Genomic DNA, 23,304 nt, shown 5'->3' with positions numbered 1-23,304 from the left:
AACTTCTATACCTATATACTACACTATATCAGTCTTATTTAAATAAAATAAAATTATTATTATAGATAATTAAATTTAAAAAATCATGTGAAAATAAATTTTAAATATATTTTACATTACGTTCGTTTTTACATACCCGGACACGAACTCCCCCGGCCGCGTCTGACTCTATGAACATGATTCCCGTCTTGAGACCCTCAAGAAAAAGATACTCGCTCATTTATAATTGTAGTCTATGTATTGGTCGTATTCTGCTCTTCCTAATCTTGCTTTAATACCAAAACATAAGCTCTTCTATTTCTTCTGTTGACCACTTTCTTCATGTCTTTGTTAGTTTTATTGTGGCATTATTATTATTATAGTACATAGTAGGTACAAAGTGTTAAGGTAAGTTAATTACATACGTTTCATTAAGTTTTGAAATATTTCGACAAAAGAGGACTTATTAATTTTTAAATAAGACCTATTAGTTTATAGATTTGAAAAATAATTAAATGACAATAGGTACATAACATACAATTATTATTTGCGTAAGTGGCCGTTATAAATGTTTATTGTTTTCATACAGTAGGCAATAAAAATTAATTAATTCATTATATTTTATTACCCATACCGTTTCGATCAAAATGGAAGCTTTTGCAAAAACTTGGGAATGTTCACCTTTAGCAAATGGAAAACTGTCGTGCCACCCTGTCACTCGTGTCTAATTAGTGATAAGTGTGACGGAGAGAGCAAAACATTCACGCATGGCGGACGCATTTTGTTTTTCAGGTATGATTAGGGTTGGCAGCCAGTATGTATTGGGATATTGAAATTAAGAAATATAACTGCTGTATGATTGATTTTGTATTGTTATATATGTAGATAGCTTTTTATGTTAAAAATTGTGGCGCTACAAGTCTTAGCAACGTTTTTAGTAGCTATTTGTTTCCTACAGTTTTTGAAGTTATACTTCTTTAGGCGCGTTATGAAAAATTGATGAGAGTGAAATTTTACGATGCGCGCGCACCGTGACACAAAATTAACAGAATGAAGTTGCCCACGGAAGATGCTACGGCATTGGACATAATTTAAAAACAACATTCGAATAATAATAGAATTTATGTTACACTTAATGTAAGAGAATAATAATAAATATTTATTTATTTAATTTTTCAAATGTAAACTGAACTTTATTGACTATAATGACTCCTTTTCCAGTCTTTGATTATTTAATTGTAATTAATTATTTGCATGCAATCAAAAACTATTTTTAATAATGCCAAAGAAGTATAACTTCTTACGCGCGTACATAAGTACACGCACCCTTTTTTTATATGCAAGTCTCTCCGTCTTTTGAGTCTGTATTTGATTCAGCCTCCTGTGCTTTAATAAATACAGAAATATTAAAATTACGTTTGTATACAAGTACTTCATAAGAAAAACGTGATGTTGAGAAAATAAATGAAAATACGAAAAAATTAACGTTTGAAAACCCTAAGTATATTAAAAGTAATAACAAGTAGATTTTAATAAGAATGATTTTTGTAATCAATAGCTTGTTTATTATGATAAATGATTAACGATTTAAAATAACCTTTCATAAACCAAAAACAATAAAAAATGAAAAATTAAAGTGTATGTTTTAAGTAGGTATAATTCTTGTTATATATTACGAAACGTAACGAAATTTAGGCAATACTTTATTAATTTTCCGATATTATTGTTTGGTTATGTTAAAGCATTTAATATCAATCCATTGAGCTTTAGCGTTTAAGATAACTGTTTTTTAATACCTTTAAAGGCTGTACCAAAATTTTTTTTACACTTAATTAGAGATTTACCCCCATTATAAGTAGTAAATCAGATTTTACTGATCTGTCCCAACATCACAACTCAAAGACAATTTGGCAGAAAATAGTTTTGCTGAACAAAAGTAACACTTTCTCGTTTTTTTTTTTCGTTTCTAAAACTACCTACTGCATTAATTTTTATGAAGAGGGTATTTCTAATAAATTTACAATAATAATTAAAACATATATATACACGTGTTAGATGAAATTCTTCTTTAATCTTCTTTAATTATATTAAAAAAGATTTCTGAGTCTTTTGCACGTTATAGTGGCACAGTATTTTTTACATAAGAGCACCATTTAATATCCCACATAACCAGCAATGTTTAATAATTTAATAAATAAAAATCAAACCTCTAAAATCTTCGTTCCAACAACAATTCTCGCAATAGAGCCACAACAACATTTCGCGTCCATTTCGCAACCGGCGCGTAGCGCGCAACAATTTTACAATTTGTCTGCGCACGCTTTTTGCGCACCTCAGTAATTGGTCAGCTGCGCAGAGGCATGTGCCCAATATGGTAGCCGGTCAGACATTCTCTTTTTAAGACTCTGACAAATGTGTAATTATTAATATCGCAGACATTTTAAGGCACAATTCGCGTGCTTCTCTTTTTGCGTGGTTAATACGTGTAAAGGTTATACGGTATTTCTATGGCTTAATAGTTTTGGTAGTTTGAATAAATTCCGCCATTTTACGCCTGAGTTCGATCCTCAGAATAGCTGTTATGGTTGCTACGAGTCCTAGGGCTTCCTAAGAGCAGTGTCGCTTATAAGTATTATTCCTGGTATTGGTATTTGGACCTATGTTCTTTTTGTATAAAACAGGGGAGAAACAGGCAGAAGGCTCACCTGCCTTGCGATTCTATAACTCACTTTTCGAACTCACACAGCGGTTTTTGCATCGGCGGTCGCTCTCAAATCAGTCGTGAAGCAGTCATTTTATGATTTGGCATTGAATCTGATAAACAATAAACTACAAGCTCCCCCGCATGTCAAGACGTAATGTGAAATTGCTTAACAGCATACCATGAGATTCCAAAAATGACGTGAGTGACGAAGGGAGCGTTGTTAGTACGAGGTGAACTAACGGATTAATAGAATCGCACGGCTGATGTTAAGTGATACCGCCGCGCATGGACACTTTCAATGCCAGAGGGCTCGCGAGTGCGTTGCCGGCCTTTTAGAATTGGTACGCTCTTTTTTTGAAGGACCCTTAGTTTAGTTGGAATGTCTCGCTTGTTAATAAATAAAAACAAAAGAGAGACAAAACAAAAACCCTGAAATGTGTATTTGGACCTTTATTATTAATAAAAACAAAATAGAGTGTCTCTAAAAACTTGAAGTAACTTTACACATCCATTTTAACAGGAACTTAACCAATGCTAAAGTTGGTCTCAATTAGTTAGATTAAAAATTAAAAAAGTACAAGTAAGACTCAATATTATATATTTAATTAATGTCTAGGTTATCGAAATAAAATAAAAGTATAGTTACTTATTCCTTTAAAATATAATGGTCATTATAACCGTATAAAAATGATATATATCATAAAACACTGTGCGAAACAATAAAAACAATGTCTGATGATTTTCAATTCATCTCTTCGAATATTGTAAAGCTTAAAGTGATTATTATTATTATTATCTGCAATCAGCCTGGCTTTTATCAGATTTTATGATATCATTTTGAGGCATTCCCATGCAAATCCAATAATTTGTTTTCCCTCCGTAACTTTCAAGTATATTGAATAAATATTTTAAAACATCGTTAGTGTTATTATCCTCTCATTTATATCTTTTTAAATTGTAGAGCCATAAACTAATCAAGTTTACTATCACCGGATATTTTTAATTATTTAAATAATAAAAAATTTAATTATAAAAATCAAAGGTGTTTAAATTTGTCACCTGCCTAATGCATGCTCAGCTGCGTAAGCATTAAAGGATCATTTTATTCGTTAATTAAAATTATGTATTTTATCCAGATTCTATATATATCAGGTATATTTTGCAGTGTTGGCTTCAGCGTGCGACTCTCATCCTTGAGATCGTAGGTTTGAACCCCGGCATGCACCAGTGGACTCTTTCTATGTGCGCATTTAACATTCGCTCGAACGGTGAACGAAAACATCGTGAGGAAACCGGCTCGACTTAGACCCAAAAAGTCGACGGCGTGTGTCACAGGAGGCTGATCACCAACTTGCCTATTAGATTGACAAATGACCATGAAATAGATACAGATATCTGAGGCCCAGACCTAAAAATTCGTGAAATATGTCTAAGTACCTATTAGAACCTCTAAGCATGAAGGTTTAGGTTTACCGTTTAGCGCATAGACTAGAGTATTGTGAAACTTTCCAGAGCTTTTTACTTACATCTTTAAGTGTGTAAGCTCATAAATATTAAAAGCTACCTAAGTGACTCCCACTGGACAAACATAGAAACATATAGCTGGAACAAAAACGGGCCGATTCTTGTAAATAATTCTGCGACATTGGTATTCAGTGGTAATAGCTAGAAACATTAAGAAAACGGTATTTTTTTAATAAAACTTACGGGAAATTATCACTGCAAAAGGGGACCTAGCGGGGGAGCGATCTTGTTAGCACTCGTAATTGTCATCGGTTTGTTCACTATACCATATTTGCGAAATTGCTGCTGTAACCCCTGGAGTTTAAGCGTTTTTTTGATATTTTTGTATGGCAATAATAATTAAGAATCTAAAGAGGATACGGAGTGGTCTCGCAGGTACGAAAATGTAAAAATTTTATTAGATGTTTTAAATACCAATTTTTTGTTGGATGGCAATACTATTATGTAAAATTCCGAACTTAATAACTTGAGTACCTACTGATGAATTAGTGATATTTTACTTTCTAAATGAAAGTGTAATCTGTACCTGAAAGTGTATTTGTCGTTATTAATACTAAACACGGTGTTAATAAATAACAGTAACGTTTTTATAAACCTATTTGCTACCTAGTAGGTATATGCTTCCGGCTGAACTATTCCACTGAAGTATTTCCGAACCAATTCGACTTAGGGTCCTTCAAGAAAAGAGCGTACCATTTCTTGAAAGGCCAGCAACGCACTTGCGAGCCTCATGGTAAAGTGTGTGTTAAGGGCGGTGGTATCATTTAACATCAGGTGAGCCTCCTGCAAGCTGGCCTCCTGTTACATAAAAATAAATTCCCACAACATAGCATTAACTACTAGCGTATGTTGCGTGCGTTTGTTAGTAAAATACGTATTATTTGTACGATAATAAGTAAAGAACTGTAAAGTTAACTAAAATAACGGCACGTTTAAATTTTTTTTTATATGTAGAGTATATATGTACAGATTACACTATCATTTTGAAAGCTTAATATGTAATAACCTGTACTCAAGTTACTTAGTACGTAATTTTACATAAAATAATATTACTCTCTCCAACTTGACTACGCTAGCAAAGAAAACAAATTTAAGCTAAAACTAATATTAATAAATGTAAAAATAATTGTTGTATGGCTATATTAATAAAGCTTTAATAATAACATTAATAATGATTATATCTGTAAGGAAAACATATTTTCCTATACAAACTCTTTTTATATTTTATTTTTCTTCTTTGCCGTCTGATCGACGATGTTTAATTTGTCACTTGACAAAATAGAAGATGTTTTATTTTTTTCATTTTATTATTTTATATTATAAAACCTAGAATATAGGCTTTAAATGTTGTTTCTTTTATATTCACAGAGAAACGCAGTTGCGCCTTTTTTATTCACAGTAGGTACTCGTATAAGCGATTGATACCATTATATATATATTAATAGAAATAATTTACAAATTCGTCAACGGAGTGATACCGCTCTGTCCGCTGTGTACTGGTACTATCTACCTTAAAACACCTTAAAGCTCAAAACCATGTTTAAAGTAAGAAAAAATTTATAAATCCTCAGTGTACATAAAAATTGGTCTTTATAAATTGATACATCGCAACTAGAAAGGAGGTTAAAATAAAGCTATTTGTACACTATATTTGTAAGTCGAAAGTTGTATACGAGGTATCTCTAATTGCTGTTCATTTAAGGTAAAACCGGGCCCGTGGCTTGTTAAGTAAAACGGAGAAACGGTTTCTTGCTATATTGAGTAATTTATTGGCCTGTTTTAGGCTCGTTTTAAGTTCAGTTAAAAGAAATCTGAGTTTGACGCCAGTAATTGAGACGACAGTTTCAAAGACAAATTCAATTAATATATTTTTTAAATTTTTAGATTAAATTGTTAGTTGCAATGTGTCAACATTGTTCATGTTCTATGTTTGTGTTTGTAATTACAAACAAATTTGTTTTTATTCTTTTTTTAAATAACATTATTTTTATTGATGGCAATATTTTTGTTAGTTGTGGCTATATCTGGCTGATGATAGCAGTTTAAAGCCGTTCCTTCAATCAAATAAACTAATGTTTTTCATTAATTTCTTTAAATATAGGTAATAAACAATTTTAAAATATATACTCGACTGTTGCGATAGAATCTAAATCACGAGAGTATAAATGTAACACGAACTGTGAGTCAATAGCATCTAGACTAATCACAGATCACATCACCGACTAATCAGAAATCACACGTAACCGTCTTTTGTTTAGCACTCTCGGCGCCTCGTTGAAGACCCTTCATGAGACATTTCGGTTGTGGGCCACGCTTAAATCAAAATGCTCCTATAATATGCCAAATCTGATCTCTTGATTACTAAAGGGATCTATCGATTTGATTTCGAACTAAAAATCCTATTCTAAAAAAATTACAATTAAAATCAACGTTAATAATTGCGGCGCTATTTCCCTTAATAAACGTTTGATAAGTCTGTTGTTTTATGTGTGAGTTATTAAATAAATCAAAATCGAGTAGGTATTCACTTTGCGAATCGAAATAGTCGATTTTCAATTCGAATACTTGAAAAGTATTCGAATTAAGGTGGGAACTGACCAACGTTACGAGATGTAATGTAATATGTAATGTAATGCTACACAGCGAGCATTCGAGCAGTCAGTACGTCGTGTTACGGGGAAACCAGCGAGCAACGAGCCGCTCGTTGCTCGCTTTGAGTGCTCCACCCGGCTGTCGGTTTTTTGGCGAATCCTTTGACTGTTACGAGGTTCAGCAATTACGCGTCGCACGTCGCGAGTCATCATGATTATGATTTTCTATAAATTGTGTCTTTTTTAAGTACTTTTGGTCCAATTAAATTCAACAGTTCTTCAAAATCGAGACCTGCGTACAAAATTTTTATACTGTCCAGTAATTATTTGGTTTTTAATATTGCAATCAATAACAAACCACCTCATACGCCTGTGTTTTTAAATAAGTTTTATGTCCAGTAACATTTTTTCTTCTTCTTAATTTGGATGAAACAATAATTAAATAGAATGAAAGATATCAACATTATCACTATCACATCTCGTGAACACTAGCGGCGAAAGTGGAGCACAGAGTTTTGACGAGCATGTTACGCTGATTTAATTTAGAACACAGCGTAACATGCTCGATGCGAATGCTACATTACACCTCGTAACTTTGGTCAGTTCCCACCTTTAGACGTCGCCCAGGTACGCCACTTTTCGTTGTTTAATGATAATAATCTGATATTATTATGATAATATGATATGAGGAAATGATCTTATTAAAATAATTTCAAATATAATGTTTAGTTTTCACTTTTTTATTTGAATACAGTATTTCAAATTTAAAAATAATACATACGAAATAATTTGTGAATTAATTTTTTGTAATACTCTTCATCGATCTTAGGTATAGATACCAACAATAGATTAGCGCGCAAAATACGCTTTAAATGTCAACGTGATATTTGATTAGTTGAATGATGGATCTATAGATAAATGTTGTCTATTGGTAAACAAATAGGTTAACTATTTGTGCGAACTTTTAGTTATGATCACTATTAAAACTAATTACTTTAAATAACTTCGTAATGTCATTTTCTGTTGTTTCTTAACCGTGCGTTGATTCTTGAACGGGTGATAATTTTATCGATTAATATATCGTATATGTCTATCGATAAACATTTTTTTTATGTTATAGGAGGCAAACGGGCAGGAGGCTCACTTGATGTTAAGTGATACCGCCGCCTATGCCACTCACATTGCTAGATAGCTCGCAAGTGTGTTGCCGGCATTTTAAGATTAGATACGCTGTTTCCTTGAAGGATTCTAAGTCGAATTAGTTCGGAAATACTTCAGTGATTTGATTATTAAAGTCTCTTAATTTTATATCTATCACACTATCTAATCTATAATTATGTTCAGAATTAAATACATGCAATTATTATTTGACGTATGTCAAGTTTACGAAGGAAGTGTATGCAGTCAAAACATTAATGAGTGATAAATAGTAATAGAAGTAAATAATATTTTATCTATATATAAAATAAGTGGTCGTACCTAAGTAAATAAATCGTATAAAAATGCATTTTGAAACGTTGCGTGATATAAAATATATCAAATGTAATAGAATGTTACACTGTAAAGTGATAGAATTGTATGAATGAACGGAAATAAAGACCGTTAATGATTTGAGCACAACATGAGATATTCCATAGAAATGCTTTTTATAAACTGTCATTCAATATTCTTGTTAGTGTGACTTGTTGCGTACTTTTTGTGTTGTAATGAGCCTTATGATTATCACTACTAATGCTGGTAAATACAGAGATAACGGTATAGATTTTTTGGTAATACCGTCCTAAATAATTTTTTGTTTATTAACGTGAGTAATTAAATATTTATTCTTTACCTTCCTATGGAAATAATTTTTTTTCTAACATTACGGTTTTTGGAGATATCGTATTTAAAAACTCTACAGTAAAATATTGGTCTACTACTAAGCCTAACTTTATAATATTATTTGTTTAATCGTTCATGATAGTTAATATATTTAACTATCATGAACGATTAAACAAGATAAGGAATTCCGCGTCGATAAACTGTTATTAAATATGACATACGGCAGCTGCTACTATCAAAAACTTCAAAGAGCAAACCCTACATATATAAAAAAATATTCAAGACATTACTTTTTTCTGTGTCTATTATTCTGAATATTAAGAATACTGTTTTCTACGACATAATTTATGGCATAGCGTGTATTTTTGCTGCTAATAATTATTCTAAAAACGCAATAATATACGAATTATACTACTTAAAATAAACTTTTACCTGATTTTACCAAAAACATCAGTAGTCTCTCCATACGTTTGTCCGATTTGATTAACTTCAAGTTTTTATTTGTATTTAACTTCATACTGTTATTTCCTTAAGTGCATTTACCAACTAATCAGTCAATCAATCAAATTGGTTCGAATGTATGCATCAAATGCATTTACTTTATTATTCACAAAACGATTAAACTGTATAGACATGGTCGATTAAAATCGATAAATTAAATTTTGTTGTAAACAATACAATTGAAATTAATATCATCGAACATTCCCGGAGTATACAATCAAAGAAATATAGCGAGTTAATAAGGCGATAAAATATACGACGTGTTAAGAATAAACACCCTTAAGGTAACTTCAAAGCTTAGGTATATTAAATAGTAATTTAAGATGATTGATCACGTTGTTTGTTAATAATAATCCAGTTGCGTTACAACCCTAAATGGGTGTTGACTGTTGACCTATTGTATCCGTTTCTTTGATATTTTTTATAGACAATTAGGTGATCAGCCCCCACTTATGCGGAACCAACTGCCCATTGAATTATTACCGAACTAATTCGACTTAGGGTCCTTCAAGAAAAGAGCGTACCAATTCTTTAAAGGCCGACAATGCACTTGCGAACCTTCTGACAGTGTTTGTGATGATAGGGGGCGATAGTACAACAGCGTCCTACCAATAAAAAAAAGTGCGTGCGTACAAAGTACACATGTCAGAAGTAAAACTTCTTATTATTTTGCATAAAATATAAAATACTAATATTTCATAAATTCTCTTTACGAAATTTTTATTTTAAAAATAGAATTTCTATGTATAAGGTAATTCACCCTTCTCACTCTCTCTCAATCGGTCTTTTTATTCGACAAAAACGCTGCACATCAGTGCATATTAATATTATTATACTAATATTATTATTATTGCCTTTCATCCATAAAAGCCTCATGCTCCTAAAGAAGGTTTACTTCAAAAATGTTTTATTTTTTTGTCATCACGATGTTTGTCCTTAGGAGCAAGTGTTAATTGCACATAGAAAAATTTATTAGTGCATGGTCGTGTACGCACGACCCCATTCTCGATACAACGTTTGTTGGAAAGAGTGCAAATTTCACTGTGCATCACATGTGCATCTTTATTTTGAGATACCACTTTTATTTTAAGTAACAAAAATTAATTTTGATTTGCCCTTTTGGCATAGTCTAGAACATAAAAATATATTTTTTATAAAAAAAAATTAGTAGCGCTAAAACCTCTTTAGGTCTGGCCCTCAGATTTCTGAATCTGTTTCATGATCACTTTTCAATCTAATAGGGAAGTAGGTGAACAGCCTCCTGTGCCTGACACACGCCGTCGACTTTTTGGGTCTACGACATGTCGATTTCCTCACGATGTTTTCCTTCACCGTTCGAGCGAATGTAAAATGCGCACATATAAAGCAAGTCCATTGGTGCACAGCTGGGGATCGAACCCGAAGTGTATATAAATAAATTCCTATGTACTGGCGAATCTAGAGCTAGTGCTTTAAACGAATAAGTATCGCAATTCAAAATACAGTAAAGAAATGTTGGCATTATTAAGGGATGCCACAAGGATCAAACTTTTAAAACTTCTAGTGTTCTAGTAATAAAATTTTAAATATTATATCCTTAGCTTAAGAATTTCTATTCTAAAATAAGCAGTGTTGGCCTAGTGGCTTCAGCGTGCGACTCTCATATCTGAGGTCGTAGGTTCGATTCTTGGCTGTACTTTCTATATTTTAATTTAGTCGAAAATATGTAAAAAAATACTATAAAAAAAACGTGTGTGTACACGCGATATAAATTATACTTCTTTGGCGGAACAAGATAAAAATATTTTTAAACATTTTGTTTTTCTTTAGCCTTATTCTACGTTTGTAGAAAAAACGACCTAACAAAAGAAAAAAAATTCTCTCATCATTTTTCCCTAATGCGCCAAAAAAAATTAAAACTTCAAAAAACAAAAAATTTGACTATAGCTAACTTCAGGGCGTCGGTTTTTTGTGACGTTGTGATCGTAAAAATTTACTCTCATAATTTTTCTCTAACGCGACAAAAGAAGTATAACTTAAATAATTCACGTGTACTGTTTATTAAATAAACACACAATTACTTCTTTGTTCCTAATAGAAATAATACTTATCTCAATCCAATACATTGGAAACGAAAGTAATCGAGCAAATCGTAAAATGTCACGCGCATGCTCAAATTGAATTGAAATCAATTATTTACAGTCATTGTTGGTTTTTATTAAACGTATATACGAACGATTAATTCCCTTTAACGTTATTTAAGATTAAAATATAAATAATATTTTATTACAATTACAAATCAGCGCAAGTCGAAAATGATTTATTTTTTACTGCGTAGTTGAGTTGGATTGTAATTACGTTCAACAGTTTGTTAGGCTTGTCCAATTCGTTTGAAATGGATGCTAGATTCAATTATTGGGAAACATTTTACCTTCCTTCCACCACAAACTTGTTTTGGGTTTGAACGCCGCAGCCATAGAAGTCCCATTATGGACCTCACAGGTTATATGATATTCTAAATGAATGTCTCTCGTCTAAATAGTAGTACTAGTAGACAAAAACTAATGAACGGTTATATAGTCCATTGAAAAGTTACATTTGGGGTTGCGTTTTTTAGAGGACGCAATTTTATTTATGGAACATGTAGGGGGGGTCAATACAAGCTTAACTCCAAGTTTGTGGGGTTGACGTGCTTGTCCCCCGGCCGCCATCTTGGATAAAGGGGTCCAAAAATCACGTTTTTGGCTATATCTTCTAAACTATCCATCGTACATAAAACTTGTAAAGGCACATTTTGTAGCAAATTGCTGTGTCTACAATTATGTCTATGTAACTTTTTATCATAAATCCAAAATTCAAAAAGTTATTTAAATAAAAAAGTGATTCTAATAACTGATTGATAATATATGTCGAAGATTACCATATCAGCAAGTTGTCTGTGGAATAGGCCTACTAGGAATACCAAAAAGTAAAATTGTAGGAATAAAAAAAAAATAATTTATTTAGAAAACTTGTTTAAAATAAATGAGAGATCTTAAAAGTAAGGTAAAACTGCTGTTTTGATCGGCTTTAGAAACTTGGTCAACTTAAGAAATAGGAAATATTTTCACTTTTTTACTTATAACTTTTTGAATTTTGGATTTATGATAAAAAGTTACATAGACATAATTGTAGGCACAGCGTTTTGATACAAAATGTGTCTTAACAAGTTTTATGTACGATGGATAGTTTAGAAGATATAGCCAAAAACGTGATTTTTGGACCCCTTTATCCAAGATGGCCGCCATGGGACAAGGGTGGCGACTGGCGACAAACTTGTATTTAGCTTTACACTGACCCCCTCTACACATCAAAAAAATAAAATTGCGTCCTCTAAAAAACGCAAGGTAAGGCCTAAAAAATGTAACATTTCAATGGACTAATAATATTGTCTTTGATTGACATAACCTTTACACATTTGATGAAAAAACTGTTTTTAACGGATTAAAGTTATGTATCTATTATTATAAATTTACAATTATTTAACATAATTTTAAATTTATCCGACGTTTCGCGTGCTTTACAGCGTGCGTGGTCACAGTGACGGTTTTCACCTGAATTCAATTCCAAGCAAACTATACAAACTCAAAAACCCACAGCAAGTTTGAGCCCACAGAAGGTTTTTGATTTCGAGTGTTTTGATAATGGGACTTCACAGATTATAACATCTCCGTTATTTAATGAAGTAAAGTCACAACTACCGAACTACCAGTAGGATGTATGTAAAATGACGCAAAAATCTTGGACAACAACGTAATCCAATCGGGCAACACTGCGGCCGGACGCCATTGTTATTATAACATTAAAATTTGTTTCAAAAGGTTTAGTTATTACTTATATTATTACCAGTATTAATAATAATTTATGTGGATTATTTATTTTTAATATCTAAAATAAATAACAAAAACATTATAATAATTTTGTCTCTAGATTTTCTTACTATCGCTATAGGCTAGAAAGTTATTTTCCCTGGAGACTGGGGTTTTAGGCTCGACGATCACCGAATAAGGAATTATTAATTAAAAGTAACTTAAGTATTAAATTTACAAACACTTAAAGTGTTAAATGAGCTTACTTGCCTATTATAAATGATCAATTATACAAATAAGATCTGAGTCCAAGGACTCTAGTGCCATTTTAATTCTAGACTAGTTTTGTCGTTAGTCTTCTTCGTGTTGTTGTTAAACATAAAAATACCGTTTATTTCTTCAATTTGTAATAATTACTTAAGCAGTAAATATACGTGTTTTTTCTTTGTCTGGCTTTTATCACTAGATGTCGTCTATTAGATAAGCACGCAGCTTTACAAATGACCTTGTTAAACCGCACTGGATCATTTTACGCGGTTTTAAACCCGTCAACGCGACTTTCATCGGAATAACTAATTAGATGTAATAAACGTTTGATTGACGCCTTATAGTCTAGGAGCTGAATTTAAAGGATAGTATCTTTATTGAGGAATACTTAAATGATCCTAATCCTTGGGATTGATTTGCTCCAGTTCAAACAATTTGTAGGAAAATACTTGGCGATTGAAAAGAGTGGCGGAAAGTTACTTGCCAGTTCTTCTTACCCGCTCTACGCCCTTGACTTGCGAACTGGTAGTAAATGTAAATTTACAATTAATTTAACTTCTTTCTGACAATTCATAAGTGTACTTGTTTATCTACATGAATAAAGATATTTTTGAGTTTGAGTAAGCTTCTTCAAGATATCGTGCGTGCTATATGTCCAAATATCCTGAAGGAATATTAAGGCTTGTAGTTGTGTTTTATTATTATATATTTATTATTATTGGGTTATATGTTGTCATTTTAAGTTGTCTCGTATTTTAACTGGTAAGGATCTTTAATTAACGTAAGCGATACAATTACTATTATTGAGTTTAAAACGGTTTATGGAAATGAAATGCAAAATAAACAAGAGGCTTTCAAACACTCTGGCACTGTTTTTTTTAAATAAAGCCTGGCTGGTCAATGCCAGCGCCCTGTCATAAGTTTGATTGAACAAATGTTAAAAATCGACAGTATAGTCTAGTCGACAAGTTGAAAATGGTATAAAATAGAGATACTGCTCTTAAAATTATGTGCGATAGCTCATTGGATCCGGAATGACGTCTAGAAAAATGTGCCAAAAGCGTGTCATAAAAAATTGCAAAAGTTATAAACAATTAAAGATGAAAAAAAATGGCATTTCGTTTTTGCCAATATTTAATAAACCATTAATATTTAAGAAATTTCAAATAAAGATTCTGAAAGAGGAGGAAATTTCCAATAAAAAACTCCTAACTCCCGGAACTCTATCTCCATTATTTATAATTTTAATTTAACGCTGAAAATAGGTCTGCGCGTGACATTTTTAGGATTCGCGCGTGGCGTCAAAAGCGAGTAGGGCACATTAATTAATTTATTTAAGGTATTGAATATTTTTTTTAAATTTGAAAAAATTATGGTGTGTTCTTAACACTATGATTAATTTATTCCCGTTGGAAATTTTACTGAAAGTTAATTTTTCAACAAGTTAAACAATTGTTAACTAACGAAATTTTCTCGAACTACCGTCTTAATTGTAAGAGAAAAAAAATGTCTAAATAATGGTCGTAAAAAATTTTCGCTTCGTAGAGCCTTTCTTACATACATACCTACTTAACAAGATCGTGCCATAAAAGTTAAAAAAATATTTATACTTTGTTTATAACAACGTCTTTACTTAAACAAAAACTTTAAAATCCATTCTCTATTTTGTACCATTTTCAACTTGTCGACTAGACTAGTAAATCGATTTTAGCTCTCGGTCAATAAAACCAAACATCAAAATAAACATTTACATAACTAATAAATTGATCACTTTACGAGGTGTTTAGTTATTATAATTCGTTCACCTCTCACTAATTAAAGCAGATGTCCATTTAGCATTATATAATGTCAATCAAATTAAATTGTGGTCTAGCATTTTTTATTATCTATCATAAATTATTACTGGTTAGTGCCATTATCAATAAAAAAAAGTCCTTAAAATTATTTATCGAAAGCGTGCCTTTTAAGTTCAAGCGTTCGGACCCCGACTGTATATATGTTATTACATATATATATATAATATGTTTTTTAAAGTTGAATATATGTCACATTTTTAATTAACACTTAGCTTGAACGATAAAGAGAGGAAATCTGCCCCAACATTAAGTCGACAGGACTTAATAAGATTTTGTCTATGATAATATTAAAAAAAACAACATAGATCTGATGTTAGTTGGCAAAAGGTATGTTAGGTTTTTTTTTAGAACATTGGACAAACGGGCAGGAGTCTGACCTGATGATAAGTAAAACCGCCCGCCCATTGACACTCTCAATGCCAGAGGACTCGTGCGTTGCTAGTCTTTTAAGAATTGATAAGCTCTTTTCTTTAAGGACCCTTAGTCGAATTGGTTCGACAATACTTCAGTGGGCAGCTGGTTCTACGTAGTGGTGGTGCGATGCAGAAACTGCTGGAACGATGGACGTTGTATTTGGAATTGATGAACTAAACGCAAATTCACCTTTCAAATTACCTTGTACTTTATTGGCATAATTCAATTTAACACAAAATATTTTTTATCCGAAATTTAAGTCCTTCAAGGAACTGGTGATTGGTGAAGGATGACGAGCACAGCTAATAAGATTGAACCTATAGATTCTATAGGTTCGAACAATTGTTCTAAAGTATAGAACAATTGTCTATAGTAAGACAGAGTTCATTAACCTCAAGGACATCTCGGTATTATTATTAAAATCCGTCCGCCCTGTCTAGACAAACATCATTAATTCAACGGTGACGTACAATTCATCATAAATAGACATACTATATTAGAAGTTCCGTAACCTCCATTTGGGCATGGGACCGAACACAGAATAGATAAATGTACATACAATTCTCTTTAATCAATCTTCTTTTTTTTCTTTTACACAAATGTAATCGCGCTTCAACCTATTAGGTCTGTGTCTCAGATATGTATATCTCTTTCGTAATCATTGGTTTTTTTAATAAGCCTAAGGCATGCCGGTTTCTTCAGGATGTTACCGTACGAGCTAGTGATAGAGCGCACATAGAGAGTCCATTGGTACGAACAGCTGGGGATGGAACCTACCTGTTCAGGGATGAGAGTCAGACAAGCCACTAGGCCAACAACTATATTTGATGTCTATGGCTCAGACGTCATGTCACTTACGGAAACTTAATACAAATAAAGAGCGGACCGTATCTCCATCCTTCTGGTTTCTTCTATCTATGTTTGCCAATTGCCATAGTCATTTTGTATGATGATTTGATATTTTAAAAGAGTACCGAGAGATTTTTACGCCGGTGAGTAGGAATCGCCGGTGTCTACCTATACATATTTAATGATAATTAAGTGATACCTGTATCTTATATTCCATAATAAATATATTTTATCTTTGTTTTATTTTATTGATACGCCATGATATTGTTATTGTAATGTAAATTTTATTTACATTATTCCACTGGATTTTAACAAAAATATCAAATTTTGTCCCCATTTTAAGTAGCTCCTTTTTTATTTAATATAATTGTATGTTTATCTTAACAAGTAAATAAATAACTAAATTCGTTGTAATTTAAAGGATTATTTATAAATTTACCATATCACGGCGCTACTTTTAATTATTCATTCGTAAGCTACCTGGGACATCTTTAACCAAATTTAAACATATTAAATTAACATACAAAGTTAAATTAACCTTTAATCTAACGTGCACGATTGTTAAAATTTTAAAATTTGTTTTCGTTCTTAATTTGCATACAGTCTGTATACTAGTTTGGAACGCGACTCTGTTACCGAAAAGGAATTTTAAGTATTTATTTTTAATGTCCTAACTTAATAGTAATATATTTATACAAACTCGTGTAGAAAATTAGGCAGTGCTTCGTAAGTAGATAAGAACTAAACGAACGCCCAACTCCTAGGCATTTTACCTAAAGAGTATGACCAACCATTAATTTTGGATTCAAATCTTCATCAATCAAAAATGTCAGGAACCATTTAACCACAAGCACAAACTTACCTACAACACTCCTTACGAACATACAAAGTTCGATGGGACTTCTGCAGTAAACTGTATGGAAAACATTTAGTTTCTTTTCGTATACCAAAACCTGAAGAAACATTGTTACTTTCAATTCATTTTACAGATGCCATTACAGGAAGCACAAAAATCTAATAATTTCTAAATTAATCTAACGTATACTAGCTAGTAAATGACATTATTTCTTGATTGTTAGTAATATACTCTACTAGTAAACTTACGGTGAAATGAATCATAATAATACTCTAGTGGGGTCAGATTTATGTATCTGTATAATTCATTATTCTTTTTAAGGCATTTGACCTTCTATCCCTGACTTTTGAGTTAAAGTTAAAGTTCGCTTAGTCATACAAAAGATATCGTATGAGTCCTATATAAGGTGCTTGCAATGTCTTCAGCTGAGCAGATGTTAATTGCACAATTGCACACACAATTGTGCACAAAAATAAGAAGAATCCAATTACTAAACATACATGAAACTCATGAAAGATGTGACTCTAAACTCTTGATTCTCACTTTAAACCAAACTTTTAGACCAACAATACTTTTATAAATGGTTATAATTGATTTTAATTGACAGATTGTTCTATACTATAATATATTTACGATATTATATAATACGTGTTCTGATATCTTTATGAATTAAGATCTTGGACCGAAGAAACTAGTTTTATCAAATCGTAAATTTGTTGATAATGATTAAAGCGACAGACAGATAATGTTTTTATCGTGTATTTTGTTTGTCATTGAAATTAACTCAATTATAATTGTACAATTAACTTAATTAGTTTAATTCGAACAATAATGAGATTTTAAAGGTAAATCGAATAACAATGACTCAGCGAACAAAGTTTTGCGAAGCTGACACAAAAAAGTTGTATACAATATTTGCAAAATTAATCGCACATCGAATGGAAAGATAATTTGGATTCAGCTGCAGTCAGAGTCGTTTATTAGAATGACTATGACTTAGGCTATCATACTTTTATTAAAAATAAGTGGCGCTACAACCTTTTTAGGTCTGGGCCTCAGATTGCTGTATCTGTTTCATGAAAATTTGTTAACCTAATAGGCAAGTAGGTGATCCTGTGCCTGACGTGCGCCGTCGAATTTTTGGGTCTAAGGCAAGCCAGTTTCCTCACGATGTTTTCCTTCACCGTTCGAGGGAATGTTAAATGCGCACATAGAAATAATGTCCATTGGTGCACAGCCGGGGATCGAAACTACGACGTCAGGGATGAGATTCGCACGCTGAAGCCACTAGGCCATTACTGCTCTTTTATATAGTTATATTTACTGTTGTTACTTTTTTTATGTATCACGTAAAGTAGAGTATGTTGTTGTTCTAATGGATAAGAATAAGTAAGTTAAATGTAACAATATTTGAGATAAAATTGAAACATATTATTACAGGAATTTCGGTTTCGGACACATGTAACACCTAACACTGAATTCAATTTTTTAATTTTATTCTAAAAACAAACAAAAAATAGTTGTAATCGAAAGTAATTACATTAGAGCATTAACATACAAATGATTAATTAGTTAAGAATTTTGATCGAGACCTTGGCCGCTACTCATTTGTTTTGATTGTGTCCAATTTGAACAATGTGTTACGAACTTAGAGTTAATTGCTATATTAAATAAAATATATCTATGTTCAGTGGCTGTATCAGCCATCATATACTGTCGATTTTTGGGACCAAGACATCCATCTTACTATCAAGTATCACATAGATAAAATAATTACATGTAGGTACGGCAGAGATTAGAATCCATGACTTTAGTATAGACGCGAGTCTTGGAATTTGGCTCTCAGAGTCGACACGTGGTGCTAAGTATGACTCTGGTGGGTTAACAATGGGAGTCTCGTCTCCTACCATCAGTAATTTGGTCAGTTGATATAGTGAAGGTTCGTAATTCAAAAGCAATATTGGCCTATTGGCTACAGCGTGCGAATCTCATCTCCGGCTGTGAATCAATTGAGTTTCTGTCTATATAAGCATCTAATTCTCACTCGTACGGTAGTTACGTCAAGTAAAACATCGTAAGGATACCGGCATGTCTCAAATCCAAAAATCTATTTAATTTAAATTTACAATTCGTCATTTGAGATTTCAATAAATTATTTTGCATATATAAAATACTAATATTTCATAAATTCTCTTTACGAAATTTTAATTTAAAAAATAGAATTTCTATCTATCTAATATATAAAATTCTCGTGTCGCGGTGTGTGTAGTTAAACTCCTCCACGGATTGACCGATTCTCATGAAATTTTGTGTGCATATTGGGTATGTCTGAGAATCGGACAACATCTGTGATTCATACCCCTAATTGTTAAGGGTAGTCCACCCCTATTTTTTTTTTAAATTTTTAGATAATTTTTTTTTTATTTTAGTTTTTATGATACAGCATTAAAAATACATACAACCCCTAATTTTCACCCCTCTACGATTGACCCCTATTTTTTATTATAAATGATATAGGTACATGGCAAAAGGACGTTTGCCAGGTCAGCTAGTATAAATATATCTTTTCTTCGACAAAAACGCTGCACATAGTCGTGACGCTAATATTATTATTATTGCGTTTCATCCGTAAATAAATTTACCCTCATGCGCCTTAAGAACTCTCACTTCAATTATTATTGACTAAATGGATGCAATCTCAAGACTTGTATAGGGTTGTAGCGCCACTGGATTATATTAATATTCTCGCAATTATTATAGAACCTACACAACTAAATTGTTTTAAAAAATTACATTTTTAATAATATTTTTATGAAGGGGTCGCTAAAAGAAATATCAAAATTGATAAGAACCTACCGGAATATAATGGAATAGGCTATCCGACTCCATACGATTGGCTACCTACCTAACATCTTTGAAAACTGTCTGCACAAAAATTACTTAACCATATCCCATACTGCTCAATCTTGACTTTTGTAATTCTTATTCTTTTGTATTGCATTGTAATTCACCCGCGAGATTGGCTTTTTAGTTTGTTTTATTAATATTATTTGTTTAATTTTAATATAATGTTCTTTGATTTGTATTAATATAACGAAATGTGAATAAAAAGATTGCTTTGTTGGATAACCGTACCTATATTTTGGCGAAGTAGCACCTTGATAAAATTCTCAATGAAAGTGTTGTAATGACTATTAGTACGACTGGACAAGGCTACGAATGTTTCATTAACAGTTATCGGTTATTTAATAGCAATGAGAAGCGAATAAAGGAGTTTTAATGCCTCCTTAAAAGTGTGGCATTTTTATAGCAGAGCTGAAACGGTTTTCAAAAACAATAGTCTATATTGACGTGCATTAATCGTACATTAATTGTAATGAACGATTAATGCACGTCGGTACGGTTATTGTTTGTATACTATGATCGGTTTGGGATATTTAATTAATATTTTTAATATTTATAAACAAATAAGTAAGATTTTATTTCTTCTTAAATAGAGTGATAATTTCGTAGCAAAGGTGTAACGGTTTTGAAACGCCTATTAATTATGATATCTATGAATTAATTCACGATTAATGGACGTCTCTGAGTACGGTTATTGTTTGTTAATAATACTTTGATAGGTTTGAGATATTTAATTAATACTTTACATAATCAATCATGTTAGTTCTTGAATAGCAATGAGGTTTTAATTCTTCTTGAAAAGGGTCGAATTTTCGTAGCAGAGGTAAAACGTTTTTTAAATGCAATAGTCTATCAATCTACGATTAATGGATGTCTCTGAGTACGGTTATCGTTTGTTAATAATACTATGATCGGTTTGGTATATTTTTCATATTTAAAAACGAATAAATAATTATGAGCGTTGTAAATTTTCTCATATAAAATACAGTTGTTTTTCGCATTTTAAAACAGAAGGTTCTTAGTATAGTAGCATTCTTTGTTCTCATGTTATAATATTAATTTGACAATTAGCATACAAATTTTAATTTCTTTGTTTTAACATTGCTTTGTTTTAACTTAGATGAAGTTGCATTTTACGGTAATTAACATTTTTTGTTTTTGTATTTCGACTTATCATGATGACTTCTGGGGTTTTTAAAAACTTATCCGCTCCCGTTTGTAATTATACATGTAAAAAATATTGCGTTTAATTTCGTTTCGGTACAGTAAGATAAGTTCCTACTTTGATGATGCGCTGGAGTATTTGTACGATGGAAAGATTTTACGCGCTCACGATTTATGAAAAGCTCTTGATTTGTGTGAATTACGTTATAAGTTGTCTTTTATATGCGTTAAAGAACGCTTTTATCTATCTGAGCTCGTAATATTTCTATATTAAATATTCTCCGTATATTTTCTGTTCCTCCAACTGTTATAATAAAAAGTTATATTAAAATAAAACAATTACTATAAGATACAAATGTATTTATTATCTCATATTAACGATTTTCATAGAAATAGTTTATATTCAAACGTATAATTATTATTGTTATTTTTAATTGATCGTAATGTATTTATTATTATACTGAAGAAAACTTATTAATTATTTGTTTATTTTTAAATATAAAGCATTTTAGTATATTTAGCAGCTATTTATATAGTTATATTGATTATGTGATAAATAATGACGTCCTTTATGTCATATTCAAAATACTTTATTGTCAGTAAAGATAAGTAAATATTGCAGTGAGAAATAAATCATATAATTTAAACAGAATTTTCTTATAAAACTTAGTAATAAAAAACATTTGCTGAAATTTTTTACGCAGTCAAAAATATAACAAAAAATTATCAATTTAAATGATTTCGCTGTAGAATTGTTATGTTTATGTTGTATTTCAATTTGGTAATCATATAGTGCCCACTCTTTATATTCTTTGAGTAAACAGACCTTGTGAATAACCGATAATCCTTGAATTCTTAAAAATGTTTACCTTACAAATTAACGCTCGGAAATAAACATAGAACTGGAAATATATTTACACGCAAAATATTATTAGGTATCTATTAAAATTTACCAGTGATAACGTCTTATTGGATTTTTGCTATAGATAATTAAACTTACTGTTAGGTGAGCCCCCTCTAAACATAGGGTTTGGTGCCATCCACGGGAAGGCTCCGAAGGGCCAGGCGTGCGGAGTAGGACCCTGATACAGCCTAGGCAGTAGCGGCTGCGGCACCACAACGCCCGTTCTTTCCACTTCCTCTCCATCTTGATTACTCTCTCTCTCGTCCCGCTCATCACCCACATTCGACTCGACATCTTCAATATCCACATCACTATCATCAGTGTCTATCACACTATCGTTACTCGGCTCCGGAGTATCTCTCGGCGCGTCATTCTTACTCCCCAATAAAGAGTCTACGCTAAAGGAAATGCGGCCTTTCCCGCCGTTCTCGGCGGTGTCAGACCGCTCGCATTCGAGCGACGTCTTCATCATCTATTTGACATTTCCCGATCACCTCCCCGCCGGCGGTGACATTCTCAATTCAAACACATCACTAGTTCACAGTGATTAATCACAGATCACTCAAGTAATCCGTTGTAGTGTTCGCGAGTCGTACGCGAAATGATTCGCGTGGCGGCTCGCCGGTAATCGCGGCTGTATTGGGGAGATCGCGGCCCGCCTCTCCCGAAGCGACAGAGACGCAGATATGAACCGAGGAATTTTAATAAGCGGCGCGGCCAGAACGAGACAACGATACTATTCAACATGTGTGTAAACGCGAGATTGGGTAGGCGGGGACCGTCGCGCTCAAATTAATCGCCTCCATGGAGTACGCCTTATACAATAACCATTGCTACTAATATTATAAACCTTACGTGGTGTGCATAAAGTGTATTTTGCATTGTGATTAAATAAGCACTAGTGACGTAATAGCAGTGGACACGTCAGATTGAAGTTGCTATTGTGTTGAATGAAAAAGGAGTAAATAGACTACCGACGTTGGAGGGGACTTTACGATTTAATTATTCGCGAATACGGAGGCATTTTGTAGCGAGCTAATGTCTCATTGTCTCATTAATATCTCGGGCCGGCCATGTTTGATTTGTTTATGACACGGGCTAGGTGCAAACGTTGATGTTGGCAGTTGAAACGTCTATATTGTC

General features: G+C 32.2%; 1 protein-coding gene across 2 annotated transcripts in view; it reads right to left on the bottom strand.

Moving 5' to 3' along the window:
• LOC125063691 (homeobox protein MSX-2-like) overlaps positions 1-22,839 on the bottom strand; it is a 31,798-nt gene extending 8,959 nt beyond the window's left edge. For both annotated transcript variants that reach the window (XM_047670265.1, XM_047670266.1), the window contains exon 1: positions 22,258-22,839. In XM_047670265.1, coding sequence (XP_047526221.1) covers positions 22,258-22,633 — 376 coding nt within the window. In that variant the 5' untranslated portion in view covers positions 22,634-22,839. The remainder of the gene's footprint in view (positions 1-22,257) is intronic.
• Between the last annotated feature and the right edge of the window lie 465 nt (positions 22,840-23,304).

This window comes from Pieris napi, chromosome 3, assembly GCF_905475465.1.
Source record: "Pieris napi chromosome 3, ilPieNapi1.2, whole genome shotgun sequence".
NCBI lineage: Eukaryota > Metazoa > Arthropoda > Insecta > Lepidoptera > Pieridae > Pieris > Pieris napi.
Note: the sequence above shows the minus strand (reverse complement) of the source record. Positions and strands in the feature narration are given on the sequence as shown.